General features: G+C 37.2%; 1 protein-coding gene across 10 annotated transcripts in view; it reads right to left on the minus strand.

The window, feature by feature from the left end:
- Positions 1-17,887, minus strand: part of fryb (furry homolog b (Drosophila)) — a 69,762-nt gene extending 51,875 nt beyond the window's left edge. For 8 of the 10 annotated variants that reach the window (XR_013207074.1, XM_077242254.1, XM_077242251.1 and 5 more), the window contains exon 1: positions 8,520-8,919. Coding sequence is in view for 8 of the 10 variants with exons in the window: in XM_077242254.1 (XP_077098369.1) it covers positions 8,520-8,712 (193 nt within the window). In the remaining 2 variants the exon portion in view is untranslated. Of the gene's footprint in view, positions 1-8,519; positions 8,920-17,143; positions 17,204-17,771 lie in introns of those variants that run through there. The other 2 variants (XM_077242257.1, XM_077242259.1) reach the window with 2 other exon arrangements.
- Between the last annotated feature and the right edge of the window lie 745 nt (positions 17,888-18,632).

The following is an 18,632-nucleotide window of genomic DNA, read 5'->3' on the forward strand; positions in this document are numbered from 1 at the left end:
TGTGTGTTCCCAGTGCACGAGAAGATGACAAGTGGGTGTATGGGAATGGGATTACATCGTCACACCATCTGCTGGCTGACATGCAGAACTGCAGCAATACAATGGAAGATCATGCAAGGCGCATGCGCTGTGAATTCTAAAGCAAACATGTGGTTGAATACTGCACTGCTGAGCATTTCATTTCTACTCATGTTGAAGGTGTAACAGTTCACATGATGACATCATTGTCTTCTCTGTCTGTTAGGCTTTGTAAAATTCCCATGATAGTGATGTCACCACTGGGCAATGCCTCAGGACAAAGGGCAATATGCTTCAAAATCTTAAAATCAAAACTAGTCAACATTATACACCAGAATCTAATTGATTCACACCTTTTGCTTTTCACATTTATAAGAAGAAAAGAGAGAGACAAAGAAGAGGGAGGGGACTAGAGCTGTATTCGAACCTGTAGAGCTGGTCTGATCATTTCTAAACATTCTGTGTAGGAACAGCAAATGTTCGGCCAGAGATTCCTCAGCAATGGCTTCAATGTACACATTAACAAGTGTACAGCTGTACTTAAAAGAATATAGAGAAAATAATTTGTATAAGGGATAATTGAGGTATATAAATGGATTTTCAGTCAGGATTTAGACCGTACATAATACTGAGACCGCTCTCATCAGAGTCACAAATGATTTGCTCTTATCATCCGATCGTGGTTGTATCTCTCTATGAGTGTTACTCAATCTTAGTGCCACATTTGATACCATTGACATCAACATTCTTTTAAATAGACTTTTTTAAATTATGTTGTTTGTAGCAGTAAATGAAGTTTGTAGCAGTAAATGAAGAGATGTCTTATCGATCAAAAGTTCAGTATGGCATACCACAAGGCTTAGTACTAGGACCGTTGCTGTTCATTCTGTACATGCTACCTTTAGGAGATATCATTAGGAAGCATAGCATTAGTTTTCACTTTTATGCTGATGATACTCAGCTCTATATTTCCTTACGCCCTGACGAAACTTACCAATTCACAAAATTATCGGAATGCATAGCTGATATGAAAAACTGGATGACTAGTAATTACCTACTACTTAATTCTGAAAAAAACAGAGATTCTAATAACTGGACAAAAAACTTCCTCACATACTAACCTAGAATACTGTCTAACACTTGATGGCTGCTCTGTCAAGTCCTCGTCGTCGGTTAGGAACCTGGGTTTGCTCTTTGATACCAATCTTTCATTTGAAAGTCACGGGTCTAGTATCTATAAAACCGCATTTTCCATCATAAAATATATCTAAATTACGTCATATGCTCTCAATGACAAATGCAGAACAATTAGTTCATGCGTTCATGACATCAAGGCTAGATTATTGTAATGCTATTATGGGTGGTTGCCCTGCAAGCTTAATAAACAAACTACAGCTGGTTCAAAATGCAGCTGCTAGAGTTCTTACTAGAACCAGGAAGTACGACCATATTAGCCCGGTTCTATCAACACTGCATTGGCTCCCTATTAAACATCATATACATTTTTAAATATTGCTGATTACTTACAAAGCACTAAATGGTTTAGCTCCCCAGTACTTGAGCGAGCTCTTAACGCATTATTCTCCTTCACGTCTATTGCGATCTAAAAGTTCCGGCCAGTTGATAATACCTAGAATATCAAGATCGACTGCTGGCGGTAGATCCTTTTCCTATTTAGCACCAAAACTTTGGAACAGTCTTCCTAACATTGTCCGGGAAGCAGACAGACTTGGTCAGTTTAAATCTAGATTAAAAAACATCTCTTCAACCTGGCATATGCATAGAACACAATACATTCCTATTAATCAAATTAGTTAAATGATTATTAGGCTGCATAAATTAGGTCAGCCGGGACCGGGAACACTTCCTATAACACCTCATGTACTCGCTACATCATAAAAAGAATGGCATCTACTCTAATTTTAGTGTTGTTCTTTCTGTTTATTCCAAGGTTTACTGTAATTAGCTGGATCCAGGCCAGATTATCCAAATTATCCAGATCAGATGGTGGACCTGTGCCTAGACACGACCACAACGCATCCCTGAAGTGTCAGCAGAGCTTGTGTCCACTAGACTCTCTCCTGTGAAGGCCTCATCGACACGAAAGCCATCAGCACTGATCCTCAACAAACTCGTCCCCATACGCGCGTGATGACTCCGATCTTCGACCAGATGAACTGCATAATCTAATGTTCCGATCCAATCTGACTTCTGACCTGTAATGCTGCCTGAATCATAATTATACACTGTTCGTTCATTGGCCAGAGGAGAACTGGCCCCTGACTGAGTCTGGTTTCTACCAAGGTGTTTTTCTCCATTCTGTCCCTGATGGAGTTTTGGTTCCTTGCCACTGTCGCCTTTTTCACCTTTCTTCGCCTTTTCCGCCATTGGCTTTTGGCTTGCTTAGTTGGGGACATTTAATTTTATATTTAACAATATTATTACAACATTATTTTCCTGTTATCTCTGTAAAGCTGCTTTGAAACAATCTGCATTGTACACTACATAAATAAGGGTGACTTAATGGAACATTCCTGGATTCATTTTTATTTCAGATTTTTTTTTTGACCCAGAACATTCCATTAAATTTAAATATTTAAATAGAGCAAGTGCTTAATACACACATACTGTACATATACATGCAGTACTGTTCAAACTTAAAGTACTTAAAGGCTGATTTGGAGCTCAAGAAACTTTTCTTATTATCAAAGTTGAAACTGCGATTCATATTTTTTGAAGGATTCTTCCAAATGTTTTTACTGTCCCTTTTGATCAATTTAACTCATCCTTGCCGAATAAAAATATCAATTTCTTTAAAAAAAAAAGAACCCCCAGTTCTGGACGGTAGTGTATGATTAGCAGAATTCAACAAAAGCATCTTATTTACAAAACATGCTCTTGGAATTGAATAAGCAAAGCACTGTGTTGTGTTAATGGTTGATACACACCAGTAAAGGAATGTGATGCTAATATCTCAGAGGTTCCCTCACAGCAGAGAGAACATAAGTGTTTTGGAAGAATGAAAGTAAATAGTTTCCATGTGAAAGCAGTTACCAAACATGTTCTCCTCTATGCCCTTAATCTTTCCAGAAATTCTTGTTGTTTTTCTTCTTTTGTTGTCTTTTGCCCTGCCTATATCAAGACGTTCACAGAAACAATCAAAAAAAAAAAAAAACCCTAACCCTAAATATGAGTAATATTAAAGCTTAACTTAGCAATCATACAGTATGTTTACATCAAATGAAAAATTTTGGAAGGAGCGGTGTGCTGTATATGACAACTTGATTGACAGAGCATGTAATTACTGCAGTGTATTCTAGCTTTCAGCTAAAGGACTGGAAGAAGATCATTCACATTCTGTCACATCCGAATAAATGTGAAACAGGGTAACTGATCTGTATTCTGTGAGATTTGTTACAAAATTAGGCAATAGTATGCATTATATTATGAAATTAAGCAACCCAATGAGGGAGATTAAATATGCATATTGTGTAAATAGCTTTAAATTGCTTAAAAAATGTATGCTTTATTTTAGTGCTACTCATTGCATGACAGCTGCAGCTCGCTTAATATGCAGAGAGCCGTAAAAACGTCCCATTCCTGACAAAGCTCTGGTAAACACTGCTAGTATTTATTAACAGTAAAGTGGTGAAACAAATCAGTGCAAAATGAATTGTGTTTGCACTGAAAAAGTTTGGTAATGTGCTGTTTGCGGTGGCTTGAATTGAGGAGTGTCTGGGTCTCTTGAGAGTTTTACTGCTACTGTGGACTGTGGAGTCGTCCCAGCTGACACTGAGCTCTCCCAGCTGCCCCGGGCACATCTCCACAGCAGCTGGGGTCACACCCACCACTTCCACCACACAGAAACGCTCTCACGGTTTCATCTGGTGAGCTGCTTCAAACAAATCACTTAACAGTACAGCTTACTGTCCAACTGTAAAAAATAAATGATCACAAAATAAAACTTTTAAAGTGTTTTCCGTTTACATTTTTTCTGGAATACGTTTTAATGGTATAATTAAAGGATTAGTTCACATAAAAACAAATTTTTTTTTTATCAATTACTGACCCATATGTTATTTCATCCAAACCCGTAAAACGTTTGTTCATCTTCGAAACACAAATGAACATTTTGCAAATTAAATCTGAGAGATTTCTGTCCCTCCAGTGAGCAACTACCACTTTGTAGGTTCAAAAAGTTCATAAAACTAATACATATGAATCGAGCAGTTTAGAGCAAATTTTCTGAGACTTGACCGGTTTATGTTGAACAGATTGAGTTTAGGCCTTTATTCACATATATATACTAATCTGCAAACGAACAGAAGATCAACCATACTTGCCTCATTGGTTCTTGCACATCAAGCAAGCATGCTTGAGCTTCTGCTTACCATAGTGTTGTTTATAAATGATTATATATGAATAAAAGTCTAGATTAAATCTGTTTTTCATTATATATGAGCGATTCTCTTCAGAAAATTTTGACTAAACCGCTCAATTCATATGGATTAGCTTTATGATCTATTTATGAACTTTTTGAAGCATCATAGTAGTTGCATGGACTGTCAATGGACGGACAGAAATCTCTCACATTTCATTTACAATATGTTCATTTGTGTTTCAAAGATGAACAAACGTTTAATGGGTTTGGAACGACATAAGTGTGAGTAATTGATGACAGAATTTTCATTTTTGGTTGAAGTTTCCCTTTAAATTGAAATAATCAAAACTGCAAAAATCTATTTAATTCATAAAACTTTAAAAATGTTTTAATTTATTAAAATTTTAACAATAATAGTGCCCAATAAAATGTTTTTTAATTCTGTCTCTGTTTTTTTCTGATTAAATACAAATGTATTATCAAAAACAGTGGTAATCAAATGCATGCTTAAAACTTTATCAATTTAATTAATCTTTTAAAATGTAATAAAATTAAATTTGAACAATTCCTTTCATTTTTGGGCAGAGGTTTACTGTTGGCAGAATCCACTCAGGACAATTATGTAAGTCCATGTCTGCAGGTACAAGCTGAAATCAACACAGCTGCTTAAAATAGATTTTATTAATAATGAAGAGCAATTAAATGCTGAGGCAGGTGTTTATTAAGCTGCGTTACTCATATTAGGCATCAACTGATGACGTTCAAAGCACACTGTTCAGGTTTTTATTCTGTTACAAGAGCTTCACAGCAGTCGAGCTTGGATTATCTTTACAAGAAACCCCGAGAATTCCAAGCATTCGGAGCGCCAGGCGGCCTCTGCCAGCTGTTAAGACTCTGGCACAGGGATCACTGACTCATAACTACTCACTGACCAGGATCCTGTTAATATGATCGTAGTTCAGTGTCAGTACTGGCGAGCACACTGGCTTCTAAAACCCATGATCTAATTGGGCTGTTTCCAATAAAAGTCAATGACGGGTCAAGATGCTAAAATTAAATAAGGAAAACCGAGAGAGACTCTTTCAAATATTACTTGGGGACATTCTTCAAAACAAATCTTTGGGTTTAGATCAACATGAGGGTGAATACATGAAATTTACATTAATTGCTGTACAGGATTCAGGATTCAGGATACTTAACCAATCTAACCAAAAGGTCTCTTCAGACAACCATCAGTGAGGCTTCTGTGAGGGTTCACAGTCTTTCAGGCATCCAACACACCTGTTCAGTACAGCTCTGAAAAACCAATCATGGGAGACACATGCACCCGCTCAGCAGAAACCCCTAATATACTCCCTTTTTAGCCTTGGAGAGGAAAGGACAAGAGAATACAGCACCAGATAAAACACAAGACATCATTATCACACTTCACACCACAGATCAAACCCTTTGAAACAACTAATGCCGAGTTCAGACTGCACGATTTTCAAAATAATCGGGTCACTGTTGTTTTCACACTGCATGACTATCTGGGGTAACATTCAGTTGCTGCTGTGTTCACACTGCACAATGGATCGGCGACAGGAGGTTTCACGCTGCATGAATTTACAAAAGAAAGAATCGCCGACAACTTCTGCCTGGTCCGCAAACTACGTTTCACAACCAAACAAACGCGAGAAGTGATATGGAAATAACGGAAGATCAGCATGCGTGAGACCGGAGTTCTCGCGCAACACTGAATTTGTTATTAAAAATGATAGCCTACAAGAAGATTGCGATCCACATTGTCTGTGCCCTGATTTGCAGCGAAAATGAGAAAAATAAACAGTTTATGCAGGAGGAAATGGTTGGGAAGACGAGGGGAGCAAGGACTGTGTTTTGCAAAGAGAGTTGGGGGTAAATAAATAATTTTGCAAATGTCCTGCTGTTGCTGCTGGTCATGCAAATGTTTGTGCTTTGTTTCTGTTTGATATAATTGTAAATATAGGCCTATCTATTAAAATACTGATGTTCTGGTCTATAACTCCTCCCTGAACATCCTGCTGTCCTGTATCTTGCTCTCTCATTGGCTGTCGGTCATCGCCGATGTAGTTTTCAGTCAGAACACTTTTCACACAGCAGGATTGTGAATCGCTGACAGGTCCAGATATTTAGCATGCCAAATATCTCACGGGCGTCGGCGACTCGTCGGCGATTCTCTCAGATCGCGTCTTTGCTCATTCCCACTGCGTGATTGTCACTCGCGTGAACGAGCACCGATTTGCCTGTGATTTCGGGCATTTGTCTGCGATTTCTCAAAACCTGTCGGCGAGCCAAAATCGGGGCTAAAATCGTGCAATCTGAACTCGGCATAAATTGTTTATTGTACTACTAAACCTATTCACTTTCCCTCCAAAGTCTCTCTCTCCTCTCTCACTCTGGTTCTTTGTTTTAAAGGGATAATTCACCCAAAAATATTTTTTTTGACATCACTTACTCACCCTCAAGTTGTTCCAAACCTGTATGTGTTTCTTTTTTCTGTTGAACACAAAATAAGATATTTTGAAGAATGTTAGTAATTAAACAGTTGATGGTATGATAGTATTCCCTACTATGGAAGTCAATGGCTACAGTCAACTGTTTGATTACAACATTCTTTAAAATATCTTTTGTTTTGAGCAGAAGAAAGAAACTCATACAGGTTTGGAATTACTTGAGGGTGAGTAAGTTTTTATCTTTTTTCTTTTGTTTTATGTTTCAAATATATATTGTTCTTTTGAACTCTCTATTCATCAAAGAATCCTGAAAAGTAATAGGCCTAATGGTTTCTACAAAAATATAAGCAGCACAATTCTTTACAACATTGATATTAAGAAATGTTTCTTGAGCACCAAATCAGCATATTAGAATGATTTCTGAAGAATCATTAAAAGATAATAAAATGGAAACCAGTTACTCTAACTGTAAAAAACTTATGTTGCCATTACTTAGCCTATTTGTCATATTTTTACAATGTTTTTTAAATTGTAATAAAATTTCACAATATTACTCTTTTTAATATTGTTTGTATTTTTGATTAACTAAATGAAGCCCTGGAGAACATGAAAGACTTTTTTTTTTAAAACACCAAACTTTTGAATTGTAATGTGTCACTATTTTTCTCTCTGTTGTCTACAACCAATGTTTTGGATACTGCCCTCATAAAAAACACAATCAGTGGCAAAACATTCACTAACGTCTCAAACATTCTGGACCTACAAACCACATCTGCATCATTACTTAAACAACAGCATTTTGAAAAGAAAAAGATCTGACCAAATATTTTTTAAAAATCCAATGTGTCTACATAAAAATTTGAATTTAACATTTCCCAAGAAGTGTGAACAAAATCACTTTAACTTAGACAAACACATTTGTTTCTTTGTGATATTTTTCTTTGCCTTTTCCTCTTTGCATAAGGACCATCCCAGTTGTGGTTCTGGATGATTTGAGATGCTGGCTTAACTGAGGTCTAATTAAAACCCCAAATGATCTCTTTCCTGATGCTGATGCTATCTTTCATCATTAACATCCACCCTTCCCCCTATTCCATCATCGCTCATGTAGGCACGGTTGACTCGCAAAATTCAGGTCGCAACTGAAGCCATGGTCTTGTCAACCCTTGGGAATCTCTTTTTCTTTGTCTCTAACTACAAATCAAACTCCACAATGAAACGGGGTGGAGGTAACATTTTATGGCTTCTCAAAACCTGACTCTATAACATGAAAAGAAAATTAAATATGATACCACCACAACCAGCCACAAGTTTCAACGAAATTTCCCGCCCACTCAATGATCTCTAGCTGAAGGCTACCAGAAAGTCTTACAACACAGTCCCTACATGACATCATAGCGTTGTGTCACAAAGTTTCACACGATGTGCTACACCACTGAGAAAAATAGCAGGCTATCAACTGGCTGACTAAGAAAAAATATCAGAAACACAAGTCCTGTGTGTGAGGTATAGATGGCAGTCTACGCCTTGGTTGGACATAAAAGACAAATTTAATTAAATCGCACACTATGAAGGATGACTTGCGTGTCATAACACATCAAGACATTAAAGACAGCGGTACTACCAAAGCAAAACCTGAGCAGTACCTTCTTTGATGATGGTGGGTCTTTTTCTCGGCTGGATCTTCCTAAACTTCCCTTTAAAGTCTGCTGGAGTGAACATATCCATGGAGAGACCCGCCATCTGGACCAAAACAATCCCATCCTGGCACTGAGTTTCACATGGGTTCGGTTTACCATTCACCACAACTCCGGCGCTGTTGACAACATCCACTGACATATCCGACGCGGATGACAAAGAGAGGGACTGCTTTCACCTGCTCAGGATCAGCATGGATACGGATCTCCAGAGAAGTTCCTCTCAGTTCTGTCTGACTCTTCTTCTTTCCTCTGTCCTGGGTACATGAGCTTTAAAGGGGATGAGTGCTAATGCTCCCTGTCTGCTCTCACAGGTCCAGGCTGTTCAGCCAGTTCCAGAAGCACGCCTGAATGGGGCAGGTGTTGAATTACTCAAGACGGACACGCCTCTTTTGTGTGAGAGAGGGTGGAGAATTCGAAAGGAGGAGAGATAGGGCAAGTGAAAAGTGTTTATTTTAGAGTGCTTTAAAAACACTGCCATTTGGGAATAGAAAGCCACCTATTAAAATGACTTGCTTCTGGTTTATATTAACTGTTTTATGTTTTGCATCCGAGGTGTTTTCAAAGTGGTCGTCAAGGCATCATGTCCCCCGAGTTTGAATCCCAGATGCTATTTGCTCACAAAACAAACATCATTTATATGTTGTTTTTTTATAAAGTCAGAGGGAATAGACAAATGTGGAGTCCTAGGGTGAGGGTGTGTATTTGGACCGCCTTTTAATGACATTAAGCTAACAAATAGCCGCACTGTTCACTGACCTGCAGGCGTTGCTGGTTTTATGGAGTAAACTTTTTGAAGGCCAACATGGAACAACTACCTTACTCTGTCTCTCTTTCCAAGTGACCCTGGCTGAAAGTGCTGATTAAAAAGAGGGAAAAAGAAACAGAGTGACTGACCACTCCTTCGAGAGAACACAAAACAGCCCTTTTCTTCAATAAACAACATTTTGATGCAAATCCAAAAAGGGTCAGCGTCTCTTCCCAAGGGCCGTCTCAGCCGTCTCAGATCTACAGAACTGAGGGCTACTCTGTCTTAACGCCTGCAAAAAATATAGTGCTTTTTTTAAGGAAATAAAGTCAAGCAAAGACTGGCTGTATGAACAGCTTGCTAATAATTTCTAAGTCACAACTTGTATAAAACTCAGATTTCCTATCAACCCCCTAGAAACGCCCAAGCAACAATTAGTACACCACAGAAACTATGGCAATGTGCTGGTAATCGCACAAGTGTTAAGGAGGCAAATTTTGCATGTACAAACAATCATATTTTTCAGAAAATAAAAAAATCTTGTTTTCAAGTTACAAATTAAAAAAGTGCTCCATGAAAAACAGCATTTTTCAAAGCTAAATGACAATCTGAATGTACAATGACGTGACCTGGACGCATCCAAATGTTTGTTTGAATTTATGAACTCTAAAAACACACATAAACTCACATTAAGGGCCCGTTCACACAGAAGTCAATAATCAGTCCCTCTGTAGTCAATAATTTTATCCCTTAAAACTCATCTTTGATCACCAAAAGTACATATTTAAATGTTTTTTCCTGTGAAAAAAAATTATTCGTGCCTAAAAATAGCTTGAATGCAACTCTATCCTCTTGCTTCATTTAGTATACGTGGAGCCATGAATATGCTAATTAGCCCCGTCTCCACTCACGCCAGTTCACAGATTCTCTCAGCCAACTTACTGAGGTAAAAGCTGCACAATGGTGTCACTCTTTACAACGTTAAGGACATAATGGTAATTAATATGATTAGCCTTTTGCTTGACTATGTTATCAAACAGCTAATAATGTGTTGCTAATGTTACACAAACCATGTTCCCGTTCGCCATCTCAGTCTGCCTTCTAACAATCATCAGAAATGCTTTCAACAATTCAGAACGTCAGTGGAGAAAGGCATAGTTCATCATAACATCGTAATATACATCATACACCCGCTATATTGCTAAATCTACCCGATTTTTCATATCAACAAAAAAATATACCGGGATAACCTGGCATCTCTCGAGACTCCTCTGCTAGTTTTTAATGATATGCTAAAGCCCGCCAGCACGATGATGTGATTGGTTACAAGGTAGTTTGTGACGTCAGAAACATCGGCGATTTCAAACTGTTTTTGAGTCTTTTTTTCACTGCAGTTTTCAGGAGAAAATACTCAGCAATGGTGTTGAGTTATGCATTTGCACATGGTTTGTCTTAAAGCACATACAAAAAAACACCCCATAGCCATATAAACAACATTAAAAACTTGATTTTCCCCACAGGAGGACTGTGGAAAGGGGGCAAAAAGCAAGGTTATTAAAAGTTGAACTGATTTTTTGTTTTGTTTTTAGGACGCTGTGTCATGTGCGAGGCGCTACAAAAGACGCAAAACGCGAGCTCAACGGTTTTACACGTCCGTCTAGCGCGTTTACATAGAAAAACAATGGAAAAGTAGCGCATTGGAATGAATAAATGCGTTCTGAATGGTCCCAAAGGCCATGCAAGCATGACAGCTCATCATCCCATCCTTTAAAAATGTGTCATCTTTATATAACAGATAAAAATACAAAGAACCCTGCAAATACCACTGGCCTACCCGAAAATAGCCCACTTAATTGGTGCAGCCTAATTACTGGAGATAACCTAGAACTCCAGACTGTGCGCACACACAATCGTGATCACCACATCAAGGCAGGGTTTGTTTTTATGTAATCACCAGTGATCTTCAGATATCACATTCCTCAGATGGCAGTTAGGACTGGACTGCCAGGAGAGTGACGCCACATGGACATGCTGTCCGGAAAGAAAGGCATTCTCAGACACTGTCAAGTGACTTCATGAAGTGAAATGTCAATATTTACACATTTCGACAAGTTCGGCAAATGATTTTGAGGCGTCCACTGGCTCTTCATCTCAAGGGCACTTTGAAATGCTCTTTTATTGATCTCCTTCTCAACCATTTATGCATTAGTATAGTCATGTTTCAAAAGCTCTTCAGTTAAAAAGCCCTATAAAGACAAGTGGAACTGTGATTTCGAAACTGCGAAAATGGCATGAAAGCTTGGTGGAAGATCTAAAGAGAGTCAGAAACACAACACAGAGATTTTTTAAGAGGTGTTTTAGATTCAACGGTGAAAACTAGAAAAGAGGAGCGGATGTAGCAAGTTCTCATTACAAACATTTCTATCATGAATTGTGAGGGAAATGAAGTGTGAGGCTGCCCTCTAGAGTTTAGTGGACGTACAGTTCATGAGTTTATCTCAAACTAGTTTTATGAGAAGCTTAAAATATGCTATCCAAATAACTTCAACCAAAGCTAATGTTAGGAATCTACATTTCAGCAAAAGTATATTCTCCCTTCTACATTATAATTGTATTTATAATGACACATTTTAAAGTAATTAATAAAATGTACTCAAACATTCAAATGTTTTTCTTCAGTTTTCAGTGTCACATGATCTTCAGAAATCAAAAGTGGTGCTTTGAAGGAAATTTCTTATTATTATCAACGTTGAAAAGTCGTGTTGCTTAATATTTTTGTGCAAACTGATACATTACATTTTTCATGATTCTTTAATGAATAGCTGTTCAAAAAAACATTTATTTGAAATATATATTTTTTTGTAACATTATAAATATCTTTACTGACACGTTTGATCAGTATAATACATTCTTGCTGATTAAAAGTATTTTTTTAAATGATAATGTACACCAATAATTATTTTATGGCATAAAGTATGTAAAAGCATTAAAATTGTATATGCATACTTTATTTTAGGCCAAACTTAAAAATGTAACACTCAACAGTGTCCCTTTAAGCGTTCATCCCTTCAAGGGATCCCTGTACGCTTTCAATACAATAAAAGATGTCTCTAAAAAAGTATTACGGTAACAGTTTAGAACTTTACACTTGACAATAAGGTTTCATTTGTTAACATTAGTTCATTCATTAGCTAAAATAATCTCATAACGACTAATGAGCAATATATTTTTACAGCAATTATTAAATGTTAGTTGATAAAAATACAAGTGTACATTTTTCCATCCATCCATCATTCTCCAAATCTCTTATCCTCTGTAGGTTCAGATGTGTAGTGTTTATGTCAATTCACATTACATTAATGTAAACAGATACAACTTTCAATAATAAATAAAAAGATTAGTATATTAAATTAATTTTGAAATCATCTATAATAATTTGTTTATTTAGAACTATTGTAAGTACAGGTTAACATCAATAAATGAAACATTATAAAGTGTTACTGAAATTGAATATTTTTATAAATAAAAGTGATTTTTGTCATAGCTCTGTTTTTGGGTTACTGTGTAGATCGCAGAAAGTCATAAACGCTAGTTACAGAGTACATCACTCTGATCGAAGAAAGCATCACAAGAGACAAAGAGATCAATTATTTGAGGAAAAGTGATGTGGAAAAAGATGGAGATAGAGGTGAAAGAGCAATGCAGTGTTGCTATGGCTGTCTTTTTTTGCAGCTAATCCCCAGTTAATAATTCATGACGAGCTTTGAAAAACAGCCAGTGAGAGGAGATAGAAACAGCAGGTGAAACAGTGAACAACTCTTGACTAAAAATTGGTTACCAAAGCAAAACCAAATGCATTCATCTCGGTTTCTAAAACTACCTGTCAGAAGCTGTTATATAAAATCCTGTAAGCGCCCACTAACCTACACACAATAACCAAGACCATCTCTGTTTGATTACAGAATGTCAAGTGGGCAGTACATCACACATTCAGTCGAGTCTCTCAGTAACAGTAAAATGTGTGCCCTTGTATGCACTAGTATGGACCGAATGTAAAACAATTAGATCTGCACTTCCTAAAGAAAATACCAGTGCTTGCAAAAGCAGCAATCACAATTATTTATGCAAACATCAAGATGATGTCATCTCTGTTGTTTAGATTTTGAACGACAACACTCTACCAATTCATTAGAAGGATAGTTCACTCTACAATGAAAATTAAGCCATCCTTTACTCACCCTGGTGTTGTTGTAATGCCATATGCCCTTCTTTCTTTTTTGGCGCATTTTTATTAAACTTGATTTCCCAAAACTTGTGTGCTTTTTCTGGGTGAGACGGAGTGAACTGTGGCACCAATAGAGATGAACCATATATTGTCGTAGCCGTGTGTTTATTAGTCATGTTTAATCAATCAAAGCGTTTCAATCATCTGTTTATTCAGCTACAGTGATATAATATGATGCTCTAGGGATTTTCTGGAATGACTGCGGGGCATATTTGGAGTTTCTGCATGAAAGCACCCTCTGGCTTTCAGATGGAGCAGAATTTAATACAGATTACAGAGCCGTGCTCTGTAAAAAAAAAAAAAATCACAGCCTTTGCAAAATCATGTGCGGTTATTAATAATAATAACAAATAAAAAAAATAACCTTGATGCTGGTCACTATTCACTGCCATAATATTGATGAGCACGAGCGAGCGGGTGTAAGGTTGTGAACTCAAAAACAAGGAGAGCTGGATCCAAATGTTCTGAGTTTTATTCAAAATGATATCCAAATAAGTTTTATTGACAAAAATAAACAAACAAATCAAACACAAAGAACAGACAAACAAATCAAACACAAAGACCAGACAACCATGAACAGAATGAGTACACCAAACATAACATACATGTAGGAACAAGACTAGACAAACACAAGAAACACTGGGGTATAAATACACAAAGACTAACAGGCTAACAAGGGACAGGTGTAGATGATAAGTAGTCATGGAAACAAATGAGGTAGACACTAGGCTTGTTTGAGATGTGAGAGTAGGTGAGGGGAGGAGTGAAAAAGGTGCAGTCAAGACGGACAGTTCTATCCGAGCCGTCTACGGAGAGCCTGGCCACTCCCCTATTAAGTCCAATTGTACCGAATTTTGGCTGTAGTTCCACCAGAGTTCCACTTGGGGCGATTGCCCTGAGTGAAAAATGAATGGGAGTCTATGGAGGGCTAAATTTGTCTCTTTCACCCGATTGCCGTTGAGAAATCTCAGATTTGATTGTAGGTTTTGCAAGTTCAACATGGGTTATAGGTCGACAGTTGAATGAACGAGTACTTATGTCCTTTCGATTTCTTACAGGTCGAGTTGTTGTTGCCCATTACACGCTAGCATTCTGTTAATGAATGCTGATTGGTCAGTGAAGGACTGATTACGACCAGAGATACCGCTTGATGGCATCCTGGCATCCGAAGCGGGACCAGAATGTGTGTGTGTATTTTCGGCGTGGTCTTTTAAAACAACAAAACAAACACTCTTCTAGCACGTGCATTTACCTGTGTCAGCTGTGTTGTTGATGCCTCGAGAGAAAAGAAAGTGCAGAGCGCGAAAGCACCAAAGTGATTGAAGGATTACCGTAAAGCAGTATCTTTGGTCGTGGTGTGTATAACGTCATTGACATTTTAACATACTTTTTAAAGCAAATAAGTGACTCTAAAAAATCTAACACCCGGCAATGTGTAATTTCTTTGCATCTCCTTTCGAATGCAACATTCAAATTACTAGACAAAAAATTATATCCTGAGAAAAGGATTTTGAGGGGTATAGCTCCATTGACCTCCATTCATTCTTTACTCGTCCTGTGAGCGCCCTCATATGGAACCAGAGTGGAACTGCAACCAGTTCAGAAGCCGGAAGTTTACTGAGAGTGGAAGTTCTCCCGTTATTAGACATTCTCTGGTTCTATCTTCTCATAGTGGATCAGACACCAACGAGATCAAAGGAAGATATAGCGGGATTCACATTCATGCGCTGTGTTGCTAATAAACTGGATGTAATTTAAGTTTGGTTGCTTTCATATGAAAATAAATATGATGAACAAGACACCCAAAGTTATTCAATTCCAATTGAAAGATGTTTATCAATCATTTTTACATTTATACAGACATTTTTTTATATTTTTATAGAAATATGACAATCACATAACCAGCGAGATTGCACTGTCAGAGAGTTTGGAAATGTTCATACATAATGCACATTTTTAACGAATTAATGCACATAAAAACCTGATATCAGAATTTTAAAATCAAAATGTTTGAAAGACAAAAATTTTACACGGTTGTTTAAACCAAAACCCATTAAGCTGTCATCAGCAAGTCGTTTCCAATCGTGCTTTTGATCTGACTGCAGAATCCGACACGGCCGCCTCGCCGTCGCAAGAGTTTTTGACATACGTCAGTATGACATCAGAGCAAGTCGGACCACACTCGGACACATTTCTAACCGGGATGTAGTGATCACCGGTGATCGGTTCTGCACAGATTTTACTCATCGCAAACGAGCCTAATGTAACAAGGGAAAACAGGAACTAAACACAGGAAGTGAACACAGAAACAAATGGAACAGAAAATACACTTCAACATAAAAGTCCTTTTCACAACAAGGGACCACAAGACTGAGATCGTGACAGCGGGACTTTTCTCTTTTTTTTTTTTTTCTCCTTTTGTGGTCCAAAAAAGAAAGGAGGGGCAATCGGGTGAGCAAATGGCAATCGGGTGAGCAAATGGCAATTGGGTGAGCAAATGATGGCTTAATTTTCATTTTAGGGTAAACTGTCCTTTTAAGTCAATGGGAAATTTGAAAATATAAATTTTAGGGTTCTATCCCTTTAAGTCAATGGGAAATTTGAAGATAGAAAATAAAAATACAAAGCACACTTAAGCCTAAAATGATCTAAAATCTGCAGATATTACAAATTCTGATTCAGAGAGCATGTCTTTGTCATGAGTGCCCAAACACATCTGGATAATGTGGATGCTAAAATATGTCCTTTAATATTTCATTATGCAAATAATATGGTTTCCAGCCACTGTGAAAATAAAACCAAAGTTATCTTCACTAACTGCAGATCAGGATATGACAGACAAAACAAATCGCAACACAGTGCAACCTAACATCCAATGAACTATTTGACAGACCTATGCAAGCTATTCCGCATATTGAATCAGCATTTGTATAACACATTATTAGAATGATTAACAAAACATTTCAAGCTTCACAAATGGTTTCAGCAACTGAATGTAAATATTTACAAAGCCTCAAGTAAACACACATGGTTCAGAGCAATGAAGATGCCTGTCCGCTTTTGTCTGAACTACATGTAATGAATAAAGCACAGATACATAAGCTGTTCCTGCCTAGTGAAAACAGACTCAAAAAAGGATCAAAACAACAACTGGAAAGAAAATATAAGCTTCGAAAGTCAGTGAGTCCACTATAAAACACTATTTCGTGTATACTTTTATTTAATATTATGTAATAGGCATTTACAAGTTCGCATCACTGTCACAAATTTGCTTATTTGATTAGTGACAAAATAGAGAAAAACAATGTTAAGTCATCTTTTCTTTGTTCAGTATTTTTTATATATATTTATTTATATATTTTTATTATATTTTGAATCCCTGATGTACAATAGGGACTTTTGGACCCCACAAGTTTCACATAACGAGTAGTCTACGTGTGCTTTGTTGTATTAGCTACTCAGAACTTAGGCTAGATACAATACATAAACAGTAATATGAATACTGTAATTAAATAATGACAAAAAAAAGTCACGACTCACCCTGTTTAGACAAAGGAGGATGCGATTGTTGCCATGCAGAATACAAAATCATCCAATTTCCTAAAGGTAAAATTAATATCAGTGATGCTTGATAGGGATGGTCCGTATCAGAAGTAGATGCGTCTCACAAGCGCGTGAGCTGCCTAGAATAAACCACTTTAAATATATATATTTATATATATTTAAGTCACGCACAGAATTTCAGTGTATCGTAGGCGCGTTCGACAAAAGCTGCACGCGCCCGTGATGCCCAAAATGCTGTCTATGTAGGCAGCACACTCGATTTTGCGCACAGCCACTATTACATTGTTGTCATAATCACGCAGACATCGATCTCCATTACAGCTATAATTATATTACATTAATTCCGCTTCGTGAACCCAGAACACCGATGGCAACCATTTAGACACCATAAATTAGTTCTAATTATGCATGGGACAGTTTGAAGCCAAATCTGTTGTGTTGTGTTTGTGTTATCAACAGACAAACAAACAAAATCTGTGCTGGTGGTCTGGCCTTCCTCACGGCTTCTCCGTCAATTTGAAGCGGTTTCACAAATAAAAGCTCACTAGAATGGACACGGGATTACATATAACACCCTAAAATCATCGAGCAAAAAACATCATACCTTGTATGTTTGTGTTTAGCAGTTCATAGGTTCATATCTTTATCCAAGCGTCGTCGCTGAATTCTGGTATTTTCACTTCATTAGTCTCGCGTCTTCTCGCATCGGCTGACAGAACAAGACGGCCGCTGAGGATGGCAAAACTCCGCCCATAGCGACCAATCAGATTGCATATATTTACCGAAGAGACAAATGGAGATCGCAGATTGGCTGAGGCGGACGTTCGTCTGTGTCCTTCCATGCTTTAGGTTCTGGAGCGCCTGGAAAGATGCTGCTGGAGACTGACAGGTGCACAGTCTCAAACAACCCAGTTAAAAGACATCAAAAGCAATATTTTTTATGGAGTTTACCTTTAAAAGAGCACAATTTCATTCAAACTGACTGGAAATGTTCTCTTCCAATGCAATCTAAAAATGTTATAAAACTTATCAGAACGTATGTCTGTCCTACCTGTAAATGTTCACAGCATAAGCAAATATACACTTTCTGTCACACGTTTTAAATAATTATGATTTTTAAAAATACATGTTTTTGATGAAGTCTCACCTAGACTGCATTTATTTGATCAAAGAAACAGTAAAACATTTCAAAATGTAAATATATATGCTAATCAGTTATTGTCAATAATTATTGGTGCTCAATTACTAATTAATCAAGGTTGAGAACAGTTTTTTGCTGCTTAATATTTTTCTGGAAACCATGACACATTTTTTCAGGATTCTTTGATGAATAGAAAGTTCAATGAACAACATTTATTTGTCAAAATAAATCTTTCAAAACATTATAAATGTCACTTTTGAATTTCTCTCTCTTTTTTTATTCGCACACCCCACATTTTTGAATGATAGTGCATTGTGGTTTAAA

Source organism: Siphateles boraxobius, unplaced genomic scaffold, assembly GCF_051911475.1.
Source record: "Siphateles boraxobius isolate OS27281-9 unplaced genomic scaffold, OSU_SipBor_1 25, whole genome shotgun sequence".
NCBI classification, from domain to species: domain Eukaryota; kingdom Metazoa; phylum Chordata; class Actinopteri; order Cypriniformes; family Leuciscidae; genus Siphateles; species Siphateles boraxobius.